General features: G+C 38.7%; 1 protein-coding gene across 1 annotated transcript in view; it reads left to right on the top strand.

Moving 5' to 3' along the window:
• SLC35F1 (solute carrier family 35 member F1) overlaps positions 1 to 26,347 on the top strand; it is a 226,651-nt gene that overhangs the window by 160,166 nt on the left and 40,138 nt on the right. Inside the window, exon 3 of the mRNA XM_026705389.2 lies at positions 8,663 to 8,790. Coding sequence (XP_026561174.2) covers positions 8,663 to 8,790 — 128 coding nt within the window. The remainder of the gene's footprint in view (positions 1 to 8,662; positions 8,791 to 26,347) is intronic.

Below are 26,347 nucleotides of genomic sequence, written 5' to 3'. Positions count from 1 at the left end.
TGCCTCCTCATAAGCTCAGTTCCATACAGAGAGAGTCTGCCATTGTCACCTTCTTAGGTGATTTCCTATTCTACCCTAGAGCCATAGCATCTCCTGGAAGCCCTCATCCAAGTATTAATGAATCCTTTCTTTACTTGGATGCATCATCTAGGCTATACAGAGAGGTTAAGCAATGCCTTTAAAAGGGGACCCTTCTTCCAATGGCGCTGATCCTAGATGGGAGGGAGGGAAGGGAGTGGGTTATGAAGTAGTTGTTCTTGTGGTTTACTCTGATGCTGATTTTGGGGGGGGGAAATTAGTTTATTCAAAAAAGGTTAAGATACAAAATGCCAAAATATTTATAAAAAAGAACAAAAGAATAAAAAACAACAACAAAAAGACATTAAAAAGAAAAAAGGGTCTTAAAAATACTAGCACATATACATATAACAATAACATCCTCCCTAGTTGAATGCTGGTTAGTATACTACAGCAATGCTGGTTTCCCACCCCTTGTGAAACAGGCCAAAAGAATTTTAGATGGTTCAACTACTAACGTTGTTAATTAAACTGTCTACTTAAAATTGTTAAAATTGTTAGCCTGTCATCTATAAACTTTAATAATTATAAAATAGTTAACAGAAGAAACAATAACAATGAACATAGTATATAAAAGTATAAAAGTAATAAAAATTGGGAAGAGTAATAAGGGAAAGACAAGACTGAAATTCCAAAACCCTCTGGAATCCTGACCGTGCTTCCACTATTGCTTTCTTTAACTGATGAGAATGAGACATAATTTACATTTTGTGTTTTCTAAACTCTATCAGATGAAAGTACTTATTTCAAAAGGGCAAGTGAAGAAAAAAGAAAAGGTGTTTGGGGAAAGGCAGATCTATAGCAGCAAAAATGTAAATGTCACCCGAATACATAACTGATTCCATTTCTTCCATCCCCGTGGCTGTTTTGCTTCTATCCAACAGGTAAATGTCACAGCTGTAGATTCATTTTTAACTCTAGATTATTTGGTATGGTTTGATTGCGGATGACATCAGAATGGTGTCACTTAAGTTTGGAAAAATGTAGTTAGTGATAAGAATTCTGTTACAGCAAATGCATATTTTTATCTAGCGCTGCTGATGAAACTGCAAGGAAATCAAATCAGGCAATCCTAAAGGAAACCAACCCTGGCTGTTCTTTGGAAGGACAGATATTGAAGCTCAAGCTCAAATACTTTGGCCACCCAATGTGAAGAGAGGAGTCAATGGAAAAGACCCTGATGTTGGGAAAAGATTGAAGGCTAAAGAAGGGGACTGAAGACAATGAGATGGTTAGATAATATAATCAAGGCAACAAACATGATTTTGGGCACACTCCAGGAGACAGAGGCAGGGATGCCTGGAGTGCTATAATCCATGGGGTTGAGAAGAGTCAGATACAACTTAGTGAGTGACAGCTGCTGATGAAAGGAAATATTTCTGGCTCTTCATAGACATACCGAGGCGAAAAGCCTAGATAACTTTAAGATTAAAAAACTCGACATGTCCCATTGACATTATAGTGTTCACCAGCTTCTGTTTCTAAAGAACTCTCCCTGAAGCTGCTAATAATACTGGGAATCAGAAGAGGAAAAGATTAAGCCTTATTAACTACAGGAGCTAGGTGAAAAATGGGTTTAGAAGCTTCTGATACTAATCACGTTAATCCAGGATTTTGTTTAATTGCTCTCCAGAATAACTGTGATGCCAAGCTTCATACACCATAAATCTGGATTCTGGCAAAATCTTGTTTAATATAAACAAACTGCATATTTGTGCAAATAAGGAATTTGCTTTCAGAGTGAAACTGTTAAATTAATTTTAGTGTGTCATCTTAATTAGGCAAATGGAATGTAATTCCCTCATTCTTATCCTACAGTATTCTATTCTGAGCTAAGAAGAAAATGTGAAGCTATTGCTAACATCCCTGCTTGTGCCAAGCTTGTAGTTTCGGATTAATTCAATGCAATCTGTTATACAATGGGCTTCATTATTCTGTGATGAATGTTGCCTGTGCCTGCTGTTGACTTTAGACTCTAGGCAATGATGTCAAGAGCTGTCAATGAAATGTAGACAAAAAACTGTTCTTGTATAGTATATTGATAACACTTAACTTTCCTCCACTATGTTTAACATGGTACAATTACATCTTAAGTCTTCTGAAACAGAAGATGAGACTGACAACAGAGATGAACATATGACCTCAACATCAGACTGAAGTCTTTTGTGAAGAACAGCCCCACTTGTCTAGCCAGAAGAGGCCCAGTATGACTGCATCTGTCATTTTGGGGCCCACTACAAATCAAATTGTTTCCCAGTGATCTGTTAACTCTAGCCTCACTGGTTCAGTTAAGCGAGTGGCATGGGCCCCTCCCAATAGGGATCCATTGACCTGTTCGAATCGGATTGGGTGGGCCAGCCTTTTTGCTCTGATCCCCAATTTTAGGACCATGGTTAGGTTGATCAGGCACCTAGTGCAGCCTGAATCTATTAGGGCTTGGAAAGTCCCTATAATCCCTGTTTTTCGGACTGTGAGGCATATTGGGAAGATGAAAGGGGGGGACCCAATCCTAAATTCTATATCTGCATTCAATTTGTTTTTGCTTTATATAGGTCACCTTCAAGAAGTGAGAGAAGCCGAATGTCAACTCATAAAATATTCCTATGCCCGTTTTAGTAGTAGTTTTCATTTACTATAACAGCAGATCCTAAGATGAACTTTAACTTAACAATACTTGTGATTATTGGGGATTTTTTTGGTATTAGCCTGTATATGTTTACTAGCCTTTTTGAAATAATTGCTACTATATGTCACAATAGTTTTGAGATGCTTGATTATAAGCATGACAAACTTCTTCAAGATTAATTGTTCATCCTATAGCTTCCTACACCTCCTGCCAGTAACTTACATAGCCCAACATTTATACTATTTATTTTACACCATCTCCTCACATAGGAGCATTCCCACTCCAGCAATCCAAATTTTCTGCTGAGCTCAGTTCTTCAGCTTATGGCTGCCCGCCCCCAGAGATAAAGGCAATTTACAATTTTAGAACATTCTGCTTTCCCTCAAACTCCATCCCAGAGTGACAAATTTCCCTCTGCTCTGTCCTAAGACTTTGATATGTTTCATAACCAACGCACGTTCTTATTTTGTTATTAATGCCATAATTTTAGCCTTACCCTGTTATGATGGTTTTTAATTTTTAAGGAAGGAGAACTGACTCCCCCAATTTCAGAACAATATCTCTGCTTAAAAGAAAAACTACAACACCCATGCACCCCAGCAGGAAAAAAATTTTCCTGTCTCTTGATTTAAACTGCTTCCACATAAACTGGCTGCAAAATTGGTACATGGTAGGAAATTTCAGTCCAACTGTGAAGCATTTCCAAGAACCTGTGGATAAATTGAGAGGGGAAAGTATTACTAGCTCTTGAGTTGTTGTTTTTTTCTTTTTAAAAATGTTTGATACAATTAGAATGATGTGAATATGGATGGTAGCAAAACCTTGCAGAGGGAGGACCAATGAACAATGCATTCATGGCAGCTTGCTGGCATCTACTGACTTGAAGGAACTATGACAGCTGCTGCAAAGGGTGCATCTCAGCTGTGTAAGGAATGCTTGAGTGGGAGGGTGATTGAGAAAGACCAAGAAAGGTCAGGCTTCAGCATTGCTACATGATAACATTAATCAGTCTTGTCTCTCTTGACTAACTTAATTCTAGAGGAGCTGCAGGAGAGAGAAAGCAAGATAAACAGGTTGTCTCTTTTTCAGCACCAACAAGATCTCAGCCTCCACTTCACTGTCTATGGCTGGAAAGTCCCCACCCCCTTTTAATAATTTAGCAGCACACTACTAGTTCAGTCCGATCCATTTTGAAATGATAATTCACAATCATTCTGAATTTTCATTTTAATTAGGGGAGTTCTAAAACAAAGAAATTATGTTTGTGATCCTATCACATATAAATTCCCAAAGTTACATCCATTATAAGCCAGTTTTAATTTACATCTGGACCCCACCTTCTTCAAAGACTTTGGGAAGCTTATATTCCAATAAGACCATGAAAACAATAAATTTAAACCAGGACTTAAACAATAAACAAACCTGGACACCAAACTTCAATTAATCATACCATCTCTACATCCACTTAAATAGAACCCTGTTCCCCAAATAGTACTTACTTACTTACTTACTTACTTCTTAAGTTATTCCCAAGTGTTTAGCTGCTTCTGCACTAGTGAAAATGTTTGAATTGCCCTATTTAATTGCAGTAATTCAAATTCAGAAGGTGAAAACATGGATGACTGTCATAGCCTCTATCAGTGTCCAGAACTGATAGACTGGAGAAAGCCAATGTCAATCTGATCTCTCAAGAGGCAAGGCAAATTTAGTTTAGTTTAGTTAATGTCATTGCACCTGATACAATGAAATTAAATATCATCTTCAGTGTACATTATGACTATGAAAATAAACACAAACACACATCCTTCACATTCTATACATTGAATTGAAAACCCCTGATATTGCATAAATAAAATATGAACACCCACAAGGAGAACATCTTTCCTTATGGCCAAATGAAGATTTTATGAAGTCAGTCTTTCAAAGTCTGCATTCCATCAGTAGTTCCACTTTAGTTTGCTGATGAAAAATCTCTGCCTCCCTCCCTCCCTCTCTCTCCTTCCAATAGATCTAAGGAGGCAAACCTTATCCAACTTATAGATAGAAAATGACTGGGTGCAAATGTCCCTCCTTATGACTTGCCAACCAAAAATAAGCATCACACCCATAGCCTGGTCACTTTTAGCTTTGGACCCAACAAATAATGGAATCCAGAGCTTTGGCAAAGATCATTTAAGGTAGTACAGATCCCAAAAGTATTCCCGGTCTGTCTGTAAATACTAATGGATTAATCAATTTTTGCTTCCTTTAATTGTATTTTTAACTTAGTTGTTAATCTGCCTTTTCCTTTAGGAAAGGGGTTTCAGACTGAATTTCACTGAGGACCGCATCAGGGTTGTGTTTGACCTCAGAGGGCCAGGGGGCATGGCTAGGGTGGGCATGGTGGCTCGAGTGCTCTGCCAGCAAAAACGGACTCCCAAGCTCCATTTTTGGCTGCAATGGCCTCCTGCAACCCTCTGCCAGCAAAACAGAGCTCCGTTTTCACTGGCAGAGGCACCACAGGCCGATCCTTCACTGTTTCCAAGGCGGCCCCATGGGTCAGATTTAAGCACCAGTATGGTGGTTGTGCTGAAAATGTATATCTTTTATTTGTCTTCTCTATCTTATTATTTGGAACTTCAAAAGTAAAAAAAAAAAAGAACTAGAAATTAATGCAAAAATAAACGTGAACCTCCCTTTCTTTTGAGGGATGATATTTCCTATTCCAAAGTCATTTGAATTTTTGGGACTTTCTACTTTCCATAAAACTCCGTGCTTGTAATCAAGTCTAAATGCATTATTTGCCCTGCAGAAGAATAGATTTTTAATAATGTCCCCCATCAGTCTGGTTAATATGTTCTAACTAAAGCTGTGCTCTTTTTCTTATAGACTACTGTATAGAGCAATTAAATCTATTTTGAGCAGTCTGTTGGAACTATGCAGTAATTAAAACTATAAGTCACTATAAATCAGGCTGGCATATACTGCCAATTTTCACCTAATATATTCAGATCAATATTCTCTCTTTTGTAATAAAGAAGTTTCCTTTATTATTTGTTGAAAAACAAATAGGAGGATGTTTTTCTCTATTTTCCTCATAACTCTGTGGCCACCGTACTGGGAGATTAAGGGATCATTTCTCTGGAAGATCATATGTGCTCCTTAAGGAAGCGGGGGAGAAATGTCATCCCATCCTTTTTTTCTAATGCTTTGGAATTTCACCAAGTATTGGTTTGGATCCAGTCCACTGAAAACAGAACTTCAGGTCAACCTGGATCTATTCAGATTAATATTACATTTTCATTAGGTTAATACAATTGCATATTAATCTGCCCTCAAAAGTCCCTCCTCCTGTAAAAAGTGAAGGTAGCATTGAATCTGTAAAATATTTTGGGTCAAATCTTAGGCGAATTTTTATTGAGGATCAGAATATTCTGGGTGTATACGTGAACAAATCTGACACTGAGAATTTGCCCTGAACAGTGATTGCTAAAGAGATTTTATAACAGGAGAATTATTCACACAAAACCTGTTATAGGGATAAACATAGCCTAGCACCGTGATGGCAAACCTATGGCACGCGTGCCACAGGTGGCATGCAGAGCCATTTGTGCCGGCACACAGGCTGCAGGCAAACTTACCTCACAACTGATTTTCAGCAGGTTTGAGGCCTTTTTCAGGTTTCCAAAGACTTGAGGAAGGCTTCTGCAGGCTTCTTCAGGCTTTGCAGGCCAATAACTAGCCCTGTTTCATCACTTCCTGTTTTTCTGAAAATACCGGAAGTGATGAAACAGGGCTAGTTTTCAGCCTGCAAAGCCTGCAGAAGCCTTTCTCAAGCCTTTGGGAGGCCAAAAAAGGCCTCAAACTGGCAAAAAATCAGCTGTGAGGTGCAGTGCAGGTAAGGAGGCAGCAGGGTGGGGTGGGGATTGCGCAGACATGCATAGTGGGTGTGGGAAGGCATGCATTGCCTTCTGGGTGCTGGCACGTGAGTGCGAGCATGCACACAATTTTTGGCACAGAAGCCCAAAAAGGTTAGCCACCACAGGCCTAGCACCTAGCTGGTTGCATTCTCCCAGGGTAGGGTTCAAGAGCATGATCTCTGGGCATTCATAGCTGGGACCAAAGGTGGGATTCTACCAGTTAGGACCAGTTCAGATGAACCAGATGTTATGTTTTCATCTGGTTCGCCGAACTGGTATTTCAACTGACCGGATGGCCCTGCCCACCCCTTCCCTCCGAGGAGTCTCCACGCAATGCAGGTAAGTGCAGGGTCTGCACAGAGGCTCTGGGAGGGGGAAACGGGCCTTCCGGAAGTCCAGAAATGGGCCTGTTTCTGATTCTGGTGGGCCTCTAGAGCCTGGGGAGGCTGTTTCACCCTCCCAAAGGACCAGGGGAAGCCTCCGGACTCTTGGGAAGGTGAAAAACAGCCCTCCTGGAAGTACAGAAAGTCCAGAAATGGATAAGCCTCCAGGCCATTGGGAAGGCAAAAAATGCCCTCCCCCCCGAAGTTCCAGTAGGTCACACCCACCATGGCCATGCCCACCCAGCAGCCGGGCAACAAACCAGTTGATGGGATTTTTTTAATCCCACCCCTGGCTGGGAGATACAGCAGAAGCAAAGAACCTGAGATAAATTAATAGAGAGGGGACACCAAATAAATCCTGCACTCTTATCTGCATCCTGGTACCCCTTTGTAGGTCATGACGCATTGAAGGGTCAGTGCTATCAGATTTGCACTTTCAAGAAGTGTGCATATAGCAACTATGTATTAGAGTACTTGTCATAATAACTCTTGAGGATATATTTTGAAATTGCTACGTTACTTTATTTTTAGGAAGCTGTTCCCTCACGAAAATGCATCCTTTAATTATCCATCATGTACGCTAACAAGACAGCCAGATAATTTTCTGTGAGCAAAATTCACAGCAGAATTTTAGAGATAAGCTATAAAGGTAGTCCTCACCTTACAACAGTTCATTTGGTGATTGTTTGAAGTTACAATGGCACTGAAAAAAGTGACAAATGACTGTTTCTCACAATTAGGACCTTTGTGGCATCCCCTTGATCATGTGATCACAATTCAGACATTTGGCAACTGGTTCATATTTATGTCTGTTGCTACATCCGAAGGTCATGTGATCACATTTTGCGATTTTCTGGCAAGTAAAGTCAATGGGGAAGCGAGATTCACTTAACAACTGGGTTATTAATTTATCTGCTGCATTGATTCACTTAACAAGTGAGGCAAGAAAGGTCATAAAATGGGGCAAAATTCACTTAACAAATGTTTCAATTAACAACAGGAATTTTGGGTTCTGTTGTGGTCGTAAGTCAAGGACTAACTATACTGAACACAAATTGCTTTATTGCTGGGCAGCCAAGCCTAGGATTATCCTTTCTCTTCTCAGAAAAAAAAGTATATTTTGAATCCACTGTATATCACTCTGCAAACAAAAAGCATTGTTATAGTCATTCTCATTTAGACTATGGAGCTTAATGGAGCTATGTGAGACTGTAGAAAAATCGAGTGGCTCATCCAGTATCAATTTTCAAATTATCCATAGAATTCTGTCAGGAGGAAGTGCATAACCCACGGTATAGTCGCCATTATTTCTCCTTTTCTTCCTAACGATGACAGATTTTTAAAATTTCCACATCTCAATTATAGTTTAGAATGCCAGGGTATAATTGGGACAAATGTTTTACACTGCTAATTGGAATATGTTTAGTCATATTAGTTAATGAAAGAAAAAGTAATCATATGGCCCTTGAATCTTACATCATACACAAACCAAGACATAATAGAGCAATGCTCTCCCTCCTCCCACCAAAAAAATCAGTGATTTTGTTTAGGGGTAGCCTATACATTTATGCTAATACTTGTGTAAAATTGTATATAAGTATGTACATTTATAAGAAATCTTGTATTTTAAACCATTCTCTCTCTTCTCTCCCCCCATCTTCCCCTTTCCAATGCAGGTGAAGAAAATTTATTGGCAATCTTAAAACGAAGATGGTGGAAGTACATGATCCTTGGAATAATAGATATAGAAGCAAATTACCTGGTAGTTAAAGCTTATCAGTATACCACTTTTACTAGTGTACAGGTAAGATTTTTCTACTAGTTTTTTTTCTCTCATTTCTACTCATTTAATCAGAAAGTCAAAGGAAACTGGATTTAACTTCACAGTAATAGATCCATGCTTTCCTTCTTTACTGCAGTTGCCCTCCTATTTCTTCCATATGTTGGCTCAAAGGAGATAATGAATTTTAACATTTTTGTCAGGCATGCTTAGCATACATATGGTAATTGCAGATATGGAGCTGCAGGGCACATAAAGCTCTTCTTAGCTTTGTTCATTACACTGGCTAAGATGAAGCTTGGAGCTTCAAATAAGTTAAAAGGCAGTAATAATTCTGCTCAGCCTTCCATAAAAGGATTAGAAACATGTTAAGAAATGTGAAAAGAAGGTTATTATCTCATCCTCCATATCCAATTTCATGTAGAACTTGGAGTCAATAACTAGAAGCTAAAGTAATAGTTAGGTAGACATTATTCCTCAAAAATCAAAAACTCTGCACTCATGACAGCTAAATAACACGGCAAGGAAACAGATGGATAAGTATCCTACTAGTCAGAAGCATAAAATAAGATGCTCCTCACTGTAATAAAGCCTTCCAGTGTAGAAATTTTCTCTAAAGGGCTTAAACTATCTCTTCTGATAGAACTGCTTGGGTGGCATTTCCCAAGGGAAGGCTCTGTGTTATGGATTTTAGTCAAGATGCATCCTCCTTCAACCATTTTCTTCTCTTTGCATTGTAGCATTGGGTTTTGGTGCCAAGCAGTTATGGTCCTGATTTTTTTCACAATTATTTTCAGTCAATCAGTCCCTGGTCATCTCACCTTTGGACTGATCTAATGCACTCTACATGGGGCTACCCTTGAAGGAGCATTCAGAAACTACAGATGATGCAGAATATAGTGGTGTGGGCAGTTTTAGGGGCCCCAAGAATTGCCCTTGTAACACCATTGCTCCATGAGCTGCATTGGTTGCCAGTCTGCTTCTGAGGGCAATTCATGGTGTTGGTGATCACCTTTAAAGCCCTTCATGGCTTGGATCCAGGTTACATCTCACCCCACTAGGATTGGTCCGTTCCACTTGTTCCAGCAGAGGAGGCATAATGTGTGTTTCATCAACCCAATTATTCCAGCTGAAGGGTCCAGGGGGGCCTTTTCTGATGTTGCTCCTGCTCTCTGGAATATCTTTCCTCCCCACCCCAATCTGAAGTTGGCCCCAACCCTCCTATCCTTTCATAAGGGCCTAAAGACATAGCTCTGCCAGTTAGCTTGAGGCTTCAGTGGGGGAACAGCAAAGTGAATAATCAGCTTTACATCAGCTTTATACTGTATATAATAATAAGCTTTATACTGTATATAATAATATACATATAATATGAATAATCAGCTTTATACTGTATATCCTTTATTAATTAAAGTACTTGTTTCATGATGCAAAACTTGTATACTGTACAAATATGCTAAATTTGCAATGTCTTCAAAAAACATTTCTTTCCTTTTCTCTTCCTAATCTTTCACACATGCTGTAGCATTCTAGTGGCTGTGCATTTCTTTCGTTTGATCCAGTCATCCAAACCAGTTTGATTTCAAAGGCCAATAGTTGAAATAGATGAAATTCCATGTGCTTTTTTTGTTTTTAATTTGAAATAGCTTTAAACCTTCTTAAGGATATGTAATAAAATCTAAGATTGTTTTGTGGTTGTATTATTTTCAGTTAGATGTTGCAAATAGAGCAATGTGGTAGTGGTGTTTTAGTTTATACAGCCAAAACATGTACAAGCCCAAGCATGCAGAAATGACTCAACTATATATACATTTGACCTTTGATTTTCATTTGAGAAGTCACGTGAGGAGCTCCAGCGGGCACGGGCAGTGCCAGGCGACAAGCCCTCTATAATCCCTGTGGGTCCAGATGGCGAGGTGGAAAGCCTAATGCCCGAGACTTGCCAGCAAGCCAGAAAAGAGCTCCATTCCTCAGCAAACTCTCAATTCAAAAGTACTCGGAAATCTCCAATTCCTCCCATCCTTGACCAGCACACCAGTAAAGAACTCATTTGTCGGTGGGCACTAAGTTCAGGAGCGCTCTATTCAAAAGTGCTCAATGATCTGTAACTTGACCCATCCTTACTAGAAGGTAAGGCGTTGGAGCTTGCCAGTACCAGGGGGGCTCAACGATCATCCTTGCAGGGTGGTGAGATGGTGAGATTCATCCCATCCTTGCAGGGCGGTGAGCACCGGGAGCTGTGAGTCAGTCTTCAGACGTTTGCAGCCAGGGTGTGAAACAGACTGCTTCCCCCCTGCCGCCCCTTCCTTCTTCACCAAATTGCTAATCCAGACTTCCTCTTTAAAAGGACAGCAACTTTGGACTTTCAATAAGTAGGGAAGTATTGTTATCACTGAACTCCTGTGAAGATTGGAAGCAATTTTATTTCCTGTGATAGAAGCAGAAGTATATTGAAGCCAGGAGCAAATGCTCAATACAAATCTGAGTCTACATAGTAAAAATATAAACTGTTCAAATTGCCAGTGCAAGACTATCTTTCTTTCTCTTAAAAGCAACAAACTTTGAAAGTGTATTTAAATTAACTAGGAGGGGGCCAGAAATCCCATTCATCAAGGGAAAACAAAACAAAAAGTTTCCTGTTGCCTCCCAGTGAATTATTCTGTTTATCTCTGCTGAAGAAGGGGCCAGAGATCCCCCACTTCAACATCTTTGCATCTTTACTATCTCAAAAACCAAATCTACAAAACAAGAAAGAGAGTGTAAACCCTTGCTCATTGATTGTTTTCAAACAGCCCAGGAAAACAGACTTCCTGCCAGTTTATCAAGGGTTATAAACCTATTCTCAGATATCAGCAACAGCTAAGCAAAACAAAGCAAAGCAATAACCTTTTACTTACCAACTCTCAATACTACTTCATACTACTTCATTACTTTCATTATCTCAAAAAAAATAAATTTCTTTAAAATAATTAATTTTTATCAAATGGTCAATTGATTTATTGTTTTTATTGCTTAGTATGATTGAGTGTTTAGTGCATATAGTGTAATTACTCAGTATCTGATGAGTAAAATCAGTGATTTAGTGAATTTAATTGACAAGTGTGTTTAGTAATTACTGTAATAAATTAGGCTGTTTGTTCTTAGCAAAATTATTTGATTAGAATGATTTGAATAACCAATTGATTGATTGATTGATTTTTAGTAATAAGCAACCTTACTTTTGATTTGTTCTCTAACATATCAATTAACATTTATTAATTACCAACATTCATTAAGTAACTGTCTACTTATCGCATTAACTAGCTATTGTAATTGATTACTGTACTGTTGCCATAAATGTTGCAGCACATCCTGTTTCCAAATCAGGACACAAGACCATGAAGGGTAGGAGAATGCAGGTTTATTTGCGCAAAAGGTTCAGAGCATTAGCATGGCAAATTCTGAACCCCCAGCTATTTCTGAGGGGGTTACTTTTATACAGCTCCCAGTCTCAGCATACTACAAATGGGGAAGTAAGTCTACTTAGTCATTTGTTCTTATTCTTCTGTTTCTTCTGTTATTTTCCATACCCACCCTTTACAGGAACATGTCTAGTTCTTAAGTTCAGCAATTTTGTGGTTTTCACAAGATCGTATTAAGCAACTTCTATAATATTTGTGATATAAGCTAAGAAACTTCTGCTAATTATAAGAATACTTTTCTGGTAACTTTCCATTCTGCTTCATTCCCCCCTTTGAAACTGCACTTAAATCCTTAGATTATTGTGGAGTTTCACAGATGGGAGAGATATCTTCTACTGTGTTTAATTTCTCATATTCCCACAAAACCATAGCCTTATCTGTAGCCTTTTTTTCTACCAGCATAGAAAGACTGTTAGAGATTGTTCAAACAAAAATGGGGAGAATACATGGTAGAATAACACATCCTGCTGCTATCATTCCAATAAGTACAACTATGGCTTGGAGACCGGGTAATTTAGGGAACCAAGAGCCAAATATCTCACCAAATTCAAACCCATTCCATTTGTGGACAGGTACATGTGCAATGTTTTCTATACATCTAGCACTCAATGATTTCACCAATATCATCGAATTCCAGACAGCAATTTGTACCCCCACATTCATAGCAGCTAGTAACATTTAAAGTATGTGCTATGGTAGAGGCCAATTCCAGGAATAAATTATGAGCCTGCTGGGATGGTTGAAACTTGATATCAACTTCCTTCCAAAATTCAGAGAAATATCTAGTATAGTTTCTATTAGGCAATACCTGGTTTTCAGAGACAGATGTATGATACCTCCTGGATCAGTGCCTTGTGCCCACAATCTAATTCCCATTGTTGACCCATATCTGGAAATCCATTGCTGAGGGTTGAGTATAGTAATGTTGACATTATTACATTGATATGACATACAATTTTTGGGCAGAGGTACCCTTGTTATCTGGAGATATGTTCCCTTGCCTTTATTTGATTCATAAGTGGCCCATGCAACACAACTCCAAGTGGGACAGTACCTTTCAGCGGCATTGCTGCAGTCCCATTTTCCCCTCTCTCCAGGGTGTTGGTAAGGGCAAATATAGACATCTGATTTAGTCTACGTCCTGTGCCAAGACAACGACCCACAAGAAGTGGGCCACTGGGCCACTTTGCAGACATCAAATGAAATTGTCCCTGGGCTTGTGGCAGACAATATCTCAGTCTGGGAGATGACTGGGCCACTATCTGAGCCCCGGTTTCTAGCTACCAACCAGGTTTGGGCCGGATTAATCTTGGGGTCATAACATTCATTCTTTTGGACACAGATAGAGTACCAGGTTCCTTTATAGCAACAAGGAGTTGCTTTTTTCTGACACCTATAATGGGTATGGTACACCAAAGTTGTGGTAACTGTCCTCCCTTTCAACACAGATTTAATACATACTGTTGGGGCATAAGGTGAATACCACTCATCAACTGCATCCTTGTCGAGGGGTATTTCCTTGTTTGTATTACCACTAGCATCTAGCCACTAGCATCTCATATTACTAACAGGATGGTTACAATCCAGATAGAGGGCATAAGGCCTCTGCAGATGCATGCAGTCTCCCGCATCCTTTGATTAGCTTCCATATTGCAATAGGGTATGTCTCCCACCACCACCAATTCCCCCCTTTCTAAACAACTCCAATCCTTAGGTATGTTTGACTTGTGATCTAAGTTTCCAGGGGGGACCCGTGTGTCAGGTGTTAGCTTCCGGGGTAACACCTGCAGGGGTCTGTGTCTATTCATCTCCCGTTCATAGAGGGACAGCTTCCAGGGTACCACCAGAAGGGGAGATATCCCACGCAGTCCTTCGGAGAGTTACCTTTAATGGATGAATCGGGTGGGATTCTACTTTCCACTGGGTAGGTGCAGCCAACTTAACTCGAGACCAGTGAATCCACGGTTTTATTTCAGCCACCGTCACAGCAAGGGGAGAACACATAACAACAGTATACGGCCCTTTTCACTTTGGGCTCAATACTTCCCTTTTCCAGTCTTTAACCCAGACCTCCTGTCCTGGATGTATGTTATGCAGGGAGGTCACTAAAACATGTTGTAATCTTTGGACTATCGTATTGAGAGCTTGTAATTGTTGCACTCTAACTGCATCAGAAATCTGTACAGTATCTTGAATATTTAGATGAAGTAGATTGGGGACCCGGCCATACAATAGCTCAAATGTTGAAAGTGAGACACCTTTCTGAGGAGCACACCTGACAGCAACCAGAGCCAAACTCAAAGCATCTGGCCATTTAAGGTGGGTTTCCTGACATATTTTGGCCAATTTTTCCTTAATAGTTCTATTAACTCTCTCAACCCTGCCCCCAGAGGGGGCATGGAAGCTACAATGGAGCTTCCAAATAACACCCAATATTTTAGCTAGTTGCTGAGTGGCCTTGTGGATAAACTCAGGACCATTATCTGATGAAATTCTAGAAGGTAGGCCATATCTAGGGATTATGATGTGGAGCAGTGCCCTGTCAACTTCAGTGGCCCTTTTTGTGTGGGTAGGGATACACTCAGGCCATCCTGTGTAGGTACATACAATAACTAGCAGTGCATTGTAGTGGCCAGAGTGGGGCATGTCTGTGAAGTCAATCATCAGAGAGTCAAATGGGTAACTGCCCCTTGGTTGATGGCCTGGTGGTGATTGGGGCCCTTGTCTAGGGTTATTTGCTGCACAAGTTTCACACCTAGCAGATGTTTGCTGCAATGCTGTGTATTTTATTAATATAAACTTCCCTTTGCAAAGCCTTTGCTAAAGCAGTTCTCCCTAGGTGCAGCTGCTTGTGTATTTGCTATACTATGTCCCAAGCCATATGACCCAGCACGAAAACCCGGTTGTCTGGTAGGATCCACCAGCCTCCTTCCAGTTGAGCCTCAAGTGCTTCAATTTGGTTCATGTCTTCCTGGGAGTAATGTGGTCGGTGGTGTTTGGGTGGCATCCATACAGTAAGGCATTGTGCTTGTATTGTTGGAGCCCTTTGAGCCACCTCTCATGCCAATCTATCTACTTTATCATAGCCTTTTCTGTATATTGGAGGCCACTTTTTGATGTCCTCGGCAGTGTATGACTGCAACCTTCTGTGGGGCCCATACACTTTCTAAAAGGCGTAGTATTTGGGGGCCATACTTGATATCCTTGCCTCCTGAAGTGATAAGTCCTCTTTCCTTATATAAGGCACCATGGACTTGAACCATGAGGAAAGCATATTTAGAGTCTGTATATATGTTGACACATTTCCCTTTTGCCAGCTCTAAAGCTCCAGTTAATGCATGCAATTCAGCTAACTGTGCACTCGTGCCTGAAGGGAGGGGTTCTGCTTCCAAAACATCATCCAAAGTAACTACTGCATACCCTGCCCATCTAATTCCTTCCTGTATGAAGCTGGTACCGTCCGTATATAGGGTGTAATTTGGAGAAGGGGTACATCAGTCATGTCAGGGCGGCTGGCATATGTTTCCTCTATTGTTTGGATACAATCATGAATGGCTTCTGAGTTTGGTTCAGGCAATAATGTAGCAGGATTTAATACGGTGGATTGTATAATATTAATCATAGGGTTATGAGTGATTACACCTTGGTATTTCAGCATTCGAGGGTTGGTTAGCCATAGATGTCCCTTCATTTCCAGAACTGCTTTAAGGGCATGGGGAGTATAAATGTCAAGCTCTCATCCAAAAGTCAGTTTACTTGCTTCCTGAGTTAAGATAGCAGTTCCAGCCACAGCTTTAAGGCACGCAGGTCATCCAGCTGTTTAGAGATATAAGCTACAGGGCGATGACATGCTCCTATTTTCTGGGTGAGGACACCCACTGCTACATTCTGTTTAGTATCTACAAATAATTGAAACGGTTTATCCAAATCTGGGAGGCCTAAACTCAGGACTTGCAACAGTGCCTGCTTGAGCAATCGGAAACTAGTTGCTTCCTGTGTTCCCCACTGTAGGGGCTCCTTATCCTTGGCAATCAGGCTAAAATTGGCGATCCAGATACAACAAAAGCCAGCAGCTCCTAAAAACCCTCTCAAGTCTTTCCTGTTAGATGTTGGGAGCTGACATATAGCCTCTTTGCGTTCGTGACCTAAGGTACGTTTCCCCTCCTCATAGCCCAAATATTGGACCTTTTCTAAAACCAACTGTGCTTTTTTCTTAGAGGCCTTATATCCCAGGTCTGCAAACACACTCATGTGTGTTTTTCCAGCAATCATATTTTGTGTGACCAGTGGATCCCCGGGGCTTCTCATGAGGGGGGATATCTGGTCTAGTCGGGCTATTAATCCTGATGCCCCAGAGGATTCTCCCTCATCTGACATCCTTCTTATGCCAAGAGGGGGTACGTATGGGGGTGGGTGCGGTAGTTCTTCTGGGCAGCTAGGCATGACTGGGGTGGACTTCTTTAGCTTGGTCACTGGTAAAGCTCATGACACTAGGAGACTGCACCATTGTATTTTGAATTTTCTAAGCCATGGTGGAGGGTGGTTTAATAGGTCAAGCCAAACATCTGTGTAAGGAGCTTGGTCTGGGTGTCCTAATGTAGGATGGAAAACTAACTGATGAACCTGTACTGCTATAGAGGTGTCTAAAGTATCTATGGCTGGCCACCCTACTCCAAATGTTGGCCATTCTCCCTGACAAAACACCTGCAGTTTATGTCTACTCCACTTAAGACCATAGTCCTGAGATTTATATGCTTCCTTAAAGTGTTTTAGCATACACCCCAATGGGGTTAGGGGCACACTTTCTCCACCTCCCATGAGCCACCCAGGTGGCTTGATAATGGCCATTGTTCTACCCAAACCAGCGTAAAACAGAGCCATTTAAGAGGAAGAGCCATCATCAAGAATGGGCATTAAGAAGAGAAAGGATATCACAGCCCCAAATATTAGTATGAATATCTAGAATGTATGGTTTTAGGAAAAAGCAGATGTTGTAACATTAATTACAGCAGATGTTGTTACCAGCAGATGTTGTAACATTGATTTCTTGAACATTCTGTCAAGCAGCTGTAGAACCTCCTATTCCCCACAGTGAAGAAACTGTCATTTTTGGCCACTGTACTAGCCACTGTAAAGAGGAGATGACAGTAACATCGGCTCCAGTATCCAATAACCGTTGAAATGGTTGTTTATTAAGGAAGAATGTTAACAAAGGACGAGAGGAGTTCAGCTGATGAAGTAAGCCTACAGATAAAGAAATTGATCCAAATCCTGCATCCCCATGATTACCTATACCAGGAGATGGAATTTCATATGGAAGAAGAAGCAATTGAGCAACAGAAGAATTACAAGGAAGAACTTGAGGAAGATTCACCCAATCTGAATCATAAGGATACCAGTGTAATCTGAATCTATTACCCCAGGCACAACAAAACAGCCCTTTTTGTATGCAGAAGAACAAGGCAAAATTAAGCCAACTAATCCCGAAGGAAGAGGACCTTTAAATTGAGATGGAACTACTTTAACTTCCATGGGAAATTTAAACTCAATTTCCTCTTGAGTGATTAAATCGATCCCAGCGCTACCGGCTGTGGCTGGAGAGGAGTGAGAGAGACTGCTGGAGGAGTCAGAGTGATGGGAAAGGCACGCTTTGGATTCTGTGTAGGTGCCACACCCATTGGCAAGTTTCCCGACTGAAACCAACATTGATTGGCCCATGAAATCCCTTTTTGCAAATAGGGCACTTCTTAGAAGGACAATTCTGAGGCATAGAAGGTGTAGAACGACAGTCCTGAAAGTGGCCAGGCTTCTTACACTTAAAACAGTTACCAATTGGTCGCTGTCCTTTCTGAATAGCAGCTGCTAATATATGAATTTTATAAGTTTGTGATCCAATATCCTGGCAGACTCGCAGCATATCTGCCAGAGAGTAATGAGCAGTAGCCTTTAACCGCTGTAAAGCTCTTTTACAATCTGCATTAGCATTTTCAATAGCTAACTGGCGAAGAAGTTCACCAGCAGCTTCATGATGATCAAACCGCTGTCTAATTGCTTTGGACAGACGCTCAACAAAGTCAGCATAAGACTCATTGGCATTCTGTTAAATGTTTGAAAAATTTGCTCTAAGTTCTCCAGCTTGGGGTACCTTAAGAAAAGCATGAAAGGCACATTCAGAAACAATAGTTAACATAGCTGGAGGAAGAACAACTTGAGTAGGAATTGTACCAAATGATCCAGAACCAAATAGCTGCTCAACTGTATATGCTCCTCCTCCTCCTAAAGCAGCAGCTTGAGCATGTCTCATATATTCACTCTCCCAAACCACATATTGCATGGATGTTAAAATCATGCGAAATATTTGCTTCCAATCTTCAGGAATCATTGTATATCCTTTTTCTTATTCCTTCTACAAGTCCTCTTGTAAAATTACCACTAATCCCATAATCTGTAACTGCCTTTTTTTAACTCTCTTAAAATCTGATAAGGCAGACCCTCTCATTCTGTGATTTGCAGTCCAAGCTGTGGCCCCTGACCAGGACAATATTGTAGTGAACAAACAGACAGTAATTCTGCAAGTTCTGTTCCTGAGACAGAGGCATCCCTTTTACAAGTCTCTACCATTTTCTGAAAAGAAGACTGAACAATAGAGTCAGGAGGCTTTTGCCCTGTATCTGCAGGAGCTGAGGGAATTGAAGACATATATTCAGGTGAAGAAGGGGGACAAATGACAGCATTAGTATAACGTGAAGGTGGAGGTGTTAAAAGAGACAGTTCACTGTGACCAAATTTTTCAATTGCATGCCTACATAAATGCCACACATGCAAAACTTCTATTTTTGCTCGAGGTTCAGTATGGAATGTTTTCCCAATATGTTCCCAATCAGTTAATTTTAAAGACCCCTTTTCTGGGTACCATAGGCACTGAACTGCAATCTCCTGGACCAGCCTTAAGAGATTTCTCTGTGGTACCTTGGTATTATTTTTCTTCAACAAATAGCCTAATTCATCTACATGCTTCCTTTGTTCCTCAGAAAGCAAAGACCCCATACTTACAGAAACCAAAAGGTTGAAGAAACCACAAAGGGTTGAAGGTGCACCAAATCCTTGCTGGACAAAGTAAGAGGGTCCCTGTTTGGGTGCCACTTGTTGTAATGACGAGACAGTTGAGTTGTCTGATCATGAATAACTGAATTATGATGATGATCTTTATTGGAGTATAGTTTTGCATTTATATACATTTTTAGTTATCCTCCATCATTGGTTAACTTTGGTTACTGCTTAACTTTCATTACTGTTTAGTACAGTAATCCATACAATTAATTATCTCTAGTTAAAGTCTAATATATGTCTACTTCCCCTCTCTAATCCTCCTTTATCCATAGATTAGTGACTTTGTTTGCCTGAGTTGTATTTGCTTGGAAACATTCTTTATCTGAGGTTTGCCATCCGAGATTGGAACATTCCTGCAATTACAACTCTACATAGAAACAAACAACCTACTCTCTAATAAACAATTTGGTTTTAGGAAAAAACTATCATGTAATCTGCAACTCTTACACTGCAAAAACATATGGACTACACAACTCGATCAGGGCAAAGCAATAGACACAATCTACATAGACTTCTGTAAAGCCTTTGATTCAGTGGTACACCACAAACTACTCCTAAAACTAAAATCTTACGGTATCTCTGGACACCTGCATAATTGGATAGAAGCATTCCTGTCAAACAGACAACAAATGGTCAAAATTGGGAGTGTCCTATCAAATTCTGTACCTGTCAACAGTGGTGTCCCCCAAGGCAGTGTTCTGGGACCAACTCTTTTCATACTCTACATAAGTGACCTCTGTGATCATATCAAGAGCAACTGCATTCTCTTCACTGATGATGTAGAGCTATTCAACACCACAGCCAATACTGCTACCCTTCAAAAGGCCTTGACTATGTATCAGAATGGTCAAACAAATGGCAACTTCAAATCTCAACAAATAAATGCTCTGTCCTACATATTGGCAAAAAAATCAGAAAATAAAATACAGGCTGAATAGTCAAGACCTTGTTGATGATCCAAACTTTGTCAAGGATCTTAGAGTACTAATCTCAAATGACCTAAGTGCTAGAGCCCACTGTAGCTACATAGCCAAAAGGGCATTAAGAGTTGTTAACCTAATCTTACGTAGCTTTTTCTCTGGTAATATTACACTAATAACTAGAGCATACAAAACATTTGCTAGACGAATACTTGAATACAGCTCATCAGTCTGGAATCCACATTACGTATCTGATATTAACACAGTAGAGAAAGTCCAGAAATATTTCACAAGAAGAGTTCTCCACTCCTCTACTTGTTGCAGAATACCTTATGCCACCAGACTCGAAATTCTAGACCTAGAAAACCTAAAACTACGCCACCTTCGGTCCGATCTAAGTATCGTATATAAAACCATATACTGCAATGTCCTACTGGTCAATGAATACTTCAGCTTCAACCATAACAACACAAGAGCAAACAATAGATACAAACTCAAGGTTAATCACACCAAACTTGATTGCAGGAAATACGACTTCAGCAACAGAGTGGTCAATGTCTGGAATACTCTACCTGACATTTTCCCCAAACCCCAGAAACTTTAACCTTAGACTGTCTACTGTTGACCTCACCCCTTTCCTAAGAGATCTGTAGGGGGCATGCATAAGTGCACCAACGTGCCTACCGTCCCTGTCCTATTGTTTCTTTTATATATATATTTATTTTCCTTATATGTATCCATGTATTCATAACTATGTTTTTACTTATATCTATTATCTTGTAAGCAATTGACAAATAAAAAATAAAATAAAAATAAATAAAATATATTAGCCTTTTAGTTCTTTGAGCCTGATGGATTTCTGAGTAATCTATAATACTTTACTTTGAGTTGGGTGCTGGTTTGTGTGTTGACTTGTCCACTCTAAATAGATTAGGTTGTTTTATCCTTAAAGGAAAGAATAACCTAGATATATTTCAGTCTGGCTTTAGACCCGGTTTAGAAACTTTAATGATTTTGGCTGCTTCGATAAATGAACTAATCCAAAAATTCAATAAAGAAAGCAAGTCACTACTGACTCTGCTGGATCTAGTTAATGGCTCTTAACCATGGTGTCCTTCTTGATATAAATTACAGAAGCAATTGAGGAGCATGGGGACTTAATTTTTCTGGAATAATTGCTTTTGGAAAGTGGTGCAGAAAGACCTACCTTAATTTAGTGTTTAGATGATGGTGTTCCTCAGAATTATATTTCTTTTTCATAATATTTAATATTTATGTGTAGTGGAGATCATTTGAGGTTTGAAGATATAATGTAATAAATATGAAATAATATTTAACTACTGTATATTTTTCCTTTCCATTCCATTCCAGAGAGGTTGCCAAAATCATTGCCTGGGTGCTGAATTAATTGGGTCATAATAAACTGAAATTTAATCAGTCAAGAAAGAAGCAGCCTTAGTAAGGCTATATTAGGCATTTAAGTTGTGCACAATGGGACATTAATCACCTTGAAAACATAAGCTTGTAATTTGGATATCTTCTGAAACCTGCCATTAATCTTAGATACTTGCTAATAATTATTTGCCCTGCTAACAATGTAGTCCCATCTATATTCATTGGAACTCATCCTCAAAAAGCTAGCAATGTAACAAATACCTTAGTAATATCACACTGGATTATGACAATGTAGTTTACACTGGGCAATCTTTGAACACTATGTTGAAACTATTGATGGTCCAGCCTGCTGCAGAATAATGCTGTTCTGGACCTGTTCTTCAAATGGCTATTCTGCTTCCTATTTATAACTACAATTTAACACGACTATGATATCCTTTTTAAAAAACTCAAATTTTATTTTATTCAAAACATTAAAACAAACTCAAAAAAAAAAGAAAAGTACAAAAACAAAACAAAGCTAAACAAGACTACAAGTGCATAAACAAATCAATACATACGTACATATATACATACCCCTAGTTGAATACTAATAAATGTATTTCAAAGATAATAACTCCTCCCCCCCTTTGCAAAGCAGGCATACAGTTTATAAATTTTTACCACACTATTTAGATTAGTTTAGCTTAGATTACCTTAGAATAGAATAGAATAGAATAGAATAGAATAGAATAGAATAGAATAGAATTGGCCAAATGTGATTGGACACACAAGGAATTTGTCTTGTTGCATATGCTCTCAGTGTACATAAAAGAAAAGATACATTTGTCAAGAGCCAAGGGATCATAAAGTATAACACTTAATAATAATCATAGGGTAGAATGAGCAATCAAATCATACTAGGAAACAGTCAATAAAAATCATAAGGATACAAGCAACAAAGTTACAGTCATACATTTACCCAACTCACTTAGTCTAACATCTATCTAGTATATTAAAACATAGTTAGCAGGTAAAACCAATGGCTAAATTAAACATCTAAACTCTCTGTTAATAGTCTATTTATTGTATTTCACAGAATGTGAGTTAATTGAAACTAAAAGTGTTCCTTCTTCACTGTTACTTGATTAAATTTGGATAAAACATTTATCTTTAAAAAGACATTTAGTATGCGATTTTGACTTGCTTTTGGGTAAATTATTTTAATATGCTTTGTTACTGTTTAACATTTTAGTATTTCAATATTTAATGATTATATTGGAAAGTTGCTTTGGGGAGATAGGCAGCATAGAAGTTTGATAATAAAAAATTGTTTTAATTATTTACGTTTTTTAAAATATGCCATTATTTTTCATTTAATCTATCTTGAAGTCCTAAGAGAAAAAGGCAGAATATAAGTATTTCTAATCTCTCTGTCCCTAACTCCAGCCTAAATTTTAAATTGACTACCTCAAGCTATTTGAAAAGAACAAATGTTAAAAAAATGGAGGAAATGAAATGAATAAATACAATTTTAAAAAATGTATATAATATTTTTCCAGTTTTAAATTTTACAAATGCTTATGCTTGACAGAGGGAGTGGTGGTTGATTATAAATCTTTGGTCACTAACCCACATTTCCATTTAGTTCATGAATTACTTTCTTACTTCAGTTTCTTTTCTTTCTTAGTTCAAGGAGAAATGTATATCTCTGTCTTCAGATAATCACAATGGAAAATTTACTGAGTGCCTTCACCTATATTATATCTCTATTTTAAAGCTCCATGTTCTCAGAAAAAGTAGAGATTAAATAAAGATTCAGATATTGCGGTTTTGAAACAAAATAAGATGAGATGGATAGTCCTGTTGGCATGGAAACATGCTGAATTTATAAACACAATTTTCTGCAAGGTTAATGGGATATCTCCCCATCTTTTGACTGCTGTGTTATTTAATTGGCAAGTAAAAATCAATTTGTTTCTTATTGTTTAAATTACTAGTCTGTGGTGAGAAATTATGGGTTCAGATTTGAGAACACAGAGAAAGCAAGGGTCACTTTCCCCCCAAGAGAAAACTGAAGAGAAGGCAAATCTGAATTTATTCTTGATTCATACCAAGATGTAGCAAAGAAGATAGCATATAAAGTTATGTACAGTTGCTTGTATTCTAAGAATGATTTCCCATGATTTGCAGTCTTATAGAATGACTGAATTCACAATTAAAAACTGTAGACGCTTTGGAGATAAAATAGGTTTTTTCTTTAGATCAGAAAGTGGCATCGTTAGAAAGCAGAGGGATTGATTCTCATGAAATAAGAAACCTGCCTATGGATTTTTATTTTTAATTTTTTTGGAGAAGTTGCGGTTTTTAAATATCTCTTACAATTGAGCAAGAACAGTTTATAGCAGACTTTATGAAGAAATGTATGCATTTGGTTTTTCTCCTACTGCAACTGGAATAGAGGTTGGATTTTAATCAAGCTTTCTTTTTCAATTTTGTTCAGAAAGCATTTCAGTTCAATTTAATTATTTTATGAGATTTTCAATATCTAGAGTACTGGATCATATCTTGTATTTATCTTAGCAAGTAGGCGCATCAGAATGGAATGTAAAGATAATCGTTTTTCCAGATTTGCTTTCATAAATGGTTCACATGGGCAAACTATTCCATAACATTAATTTGGCAGCAAAACAAATGAGCTGAGGGAGGAGGAGAACGAAAGTTTTCCTGGTTTCTAATTCCTTCATTAATCTATATGACACTGGAGACTTGAATTCATTTAAATTAACCAAGTTCTGTCCTATCTTCTCTTTGTCTTCCTACACTGCATTTCCTTCCTTCCCTCAGTAGCTTGGGAGTACTTCTGTTACTCATGTAACAGGTATTGTGAGTGGGGAGAAAGACCTGATAAATTATTGGCTTCTCAAATCAGACAGCAAAATCAAAGGAATATGCTGTCTATTATAAAAAATAATTCAAGGATTTTGAATCTGTATTTGTGTATATGTATGCATGTATACATATACACACACTTTACAATAAGAGCCATAGATTAGCAAGAAATCTTTTTTAATATGATATAACTCTTAAAAAATAACTTATGACCAAACCATTTATCTACCTCTACCATTATCTCTTCAGGATATACTATTGTATTATATAATGTTTATCTTTTGTCCATTTTTCTTTGATTTGTTTTGCATTCTGCATTTTGCATATTAACAGAATTGAAATAAAAATTAAATAGACTTTTGAAATAATAATTCTGCTTCTTTGATTTGGAAAAAAAAGTCAGGGGGAGTCTATTAGCACTTTCTCCAACTAACATGTTTTATTAAAGACAGAACCATTTGCGAGACACAGATCACTTCGTCAGATGCATAGAACTGGTAGATTGATGTAGGATTTAGATTACTATTTTGTTTTTGTTTCCATGTAAGCTGAGTCCGGTTTCTAAATGTTAAACAACACTGCATTTCAATGGTTAGATGGCCTAGACCAGGTGTCTCCAACCTTGGCAACTTTAAGACTTCTGGACTTCAACTCCCAGAATTCCTCAGCCATCTTTGCCAAGGTTGGAGACCCCTGGCCTAGACCAAGGCCATCAAACTCCCAGACCACTGGCCAAATGCATCATATGCTGGCCACTCCCATGCCCAGTTTAGCGGAGGGGGGAAAAGTCCTGATATGTCACATGACATGATGACGTGAATTTGACACCCCTGGCTTAGACATTGGTATTTTGACATAGATCTTTTTTAACATTTATATTTTATTGTGTTTTACTAATTATATACTATGTATATTGCTAGTCCATGTATGATATGCATATGCTAAATAAATAAATTAACATATGGTGAAGAATGAGAAGGGAAGATAGTTGGTTAGCAGGCACAGATTACATGACAACAGCTAAGAACTATGATATCAATTGACAATTATAATGCCACTGTGTTTTATGAACCTTTCTGGTTCAGATTGCCTGAAATCTTTTGACTTCAGTGAAGTCAGCAATCCCTTACCCAGGGATGCAGTTAAAACTCTGTTTTTGTCAAACAGGTTGGCTTACAGTATTTCAGATGACTGCCTGATAAGGATAAGAAAACTGTGCTATCCTGTTTTTTATCGGAAAGTTGGAGGGGGGAGCGAAAGGGATTAAATTTGAGGCCTACAAACCTTTCTTTTGTCAATTCTGACCTCAATTGTCAAAATAATTAGCCATTGTTTCTATTGCTCTGAATGTGGGACACACATAAAAAATGATAGGGGAAGCTTTATATATTTGTAAAGGCATTCCTGGGTTTATTCACATATTTGTGAAATGCTCCCATCTGTATTGCATTATCCTCTCCTTTCTAATATCCTAATCCTTCTCAAAAAAGAAAAAGAGAAAGCATCACCCTCACCCACTAAATGTTATCCTCATCTGCTTAGAAGAAACTTTGTTCCACTGAAGACAGTATGAAGGAATTAATTAACTATATCAGTTTCATAGATAAATCCACAATGGAAAGAGTATCAGAGATTAGAACCACAATTCCCTTTTTGTCAAAGTTTAGGATTTTTTGAATTTACAAAGCAGATCATAACCCTTGAAGGTTGATAGCGAAAGTTGTTCAATTGGAGCCCTCTACTGCCTTTCCCCCATTGAGATAAGGGATAGTATTCTTTCTTTGAGAAGGAAAACTGTATTTTTTTGGTTGTTGGAATACTTCG

The sequence above is a fragment of the Pseudonaja textilis genome, chromosome 1, assembly GCF_049901715.1.
Source record: "Pseudonaja textilis isolate UNSWEBS1 chromosome 1, rPseTex1.2, whole genome shotgun sequence".
Taxonomy (NCBI): Eukaryota; Metazoa; Chordata; class Lepidosauria; order Squamata; family Elapidae; genus Pseudonaja; species Pseudonaja textilis.
This window is presented reverse-complemented; position numbering and strand designations above follow the sequence as displayed.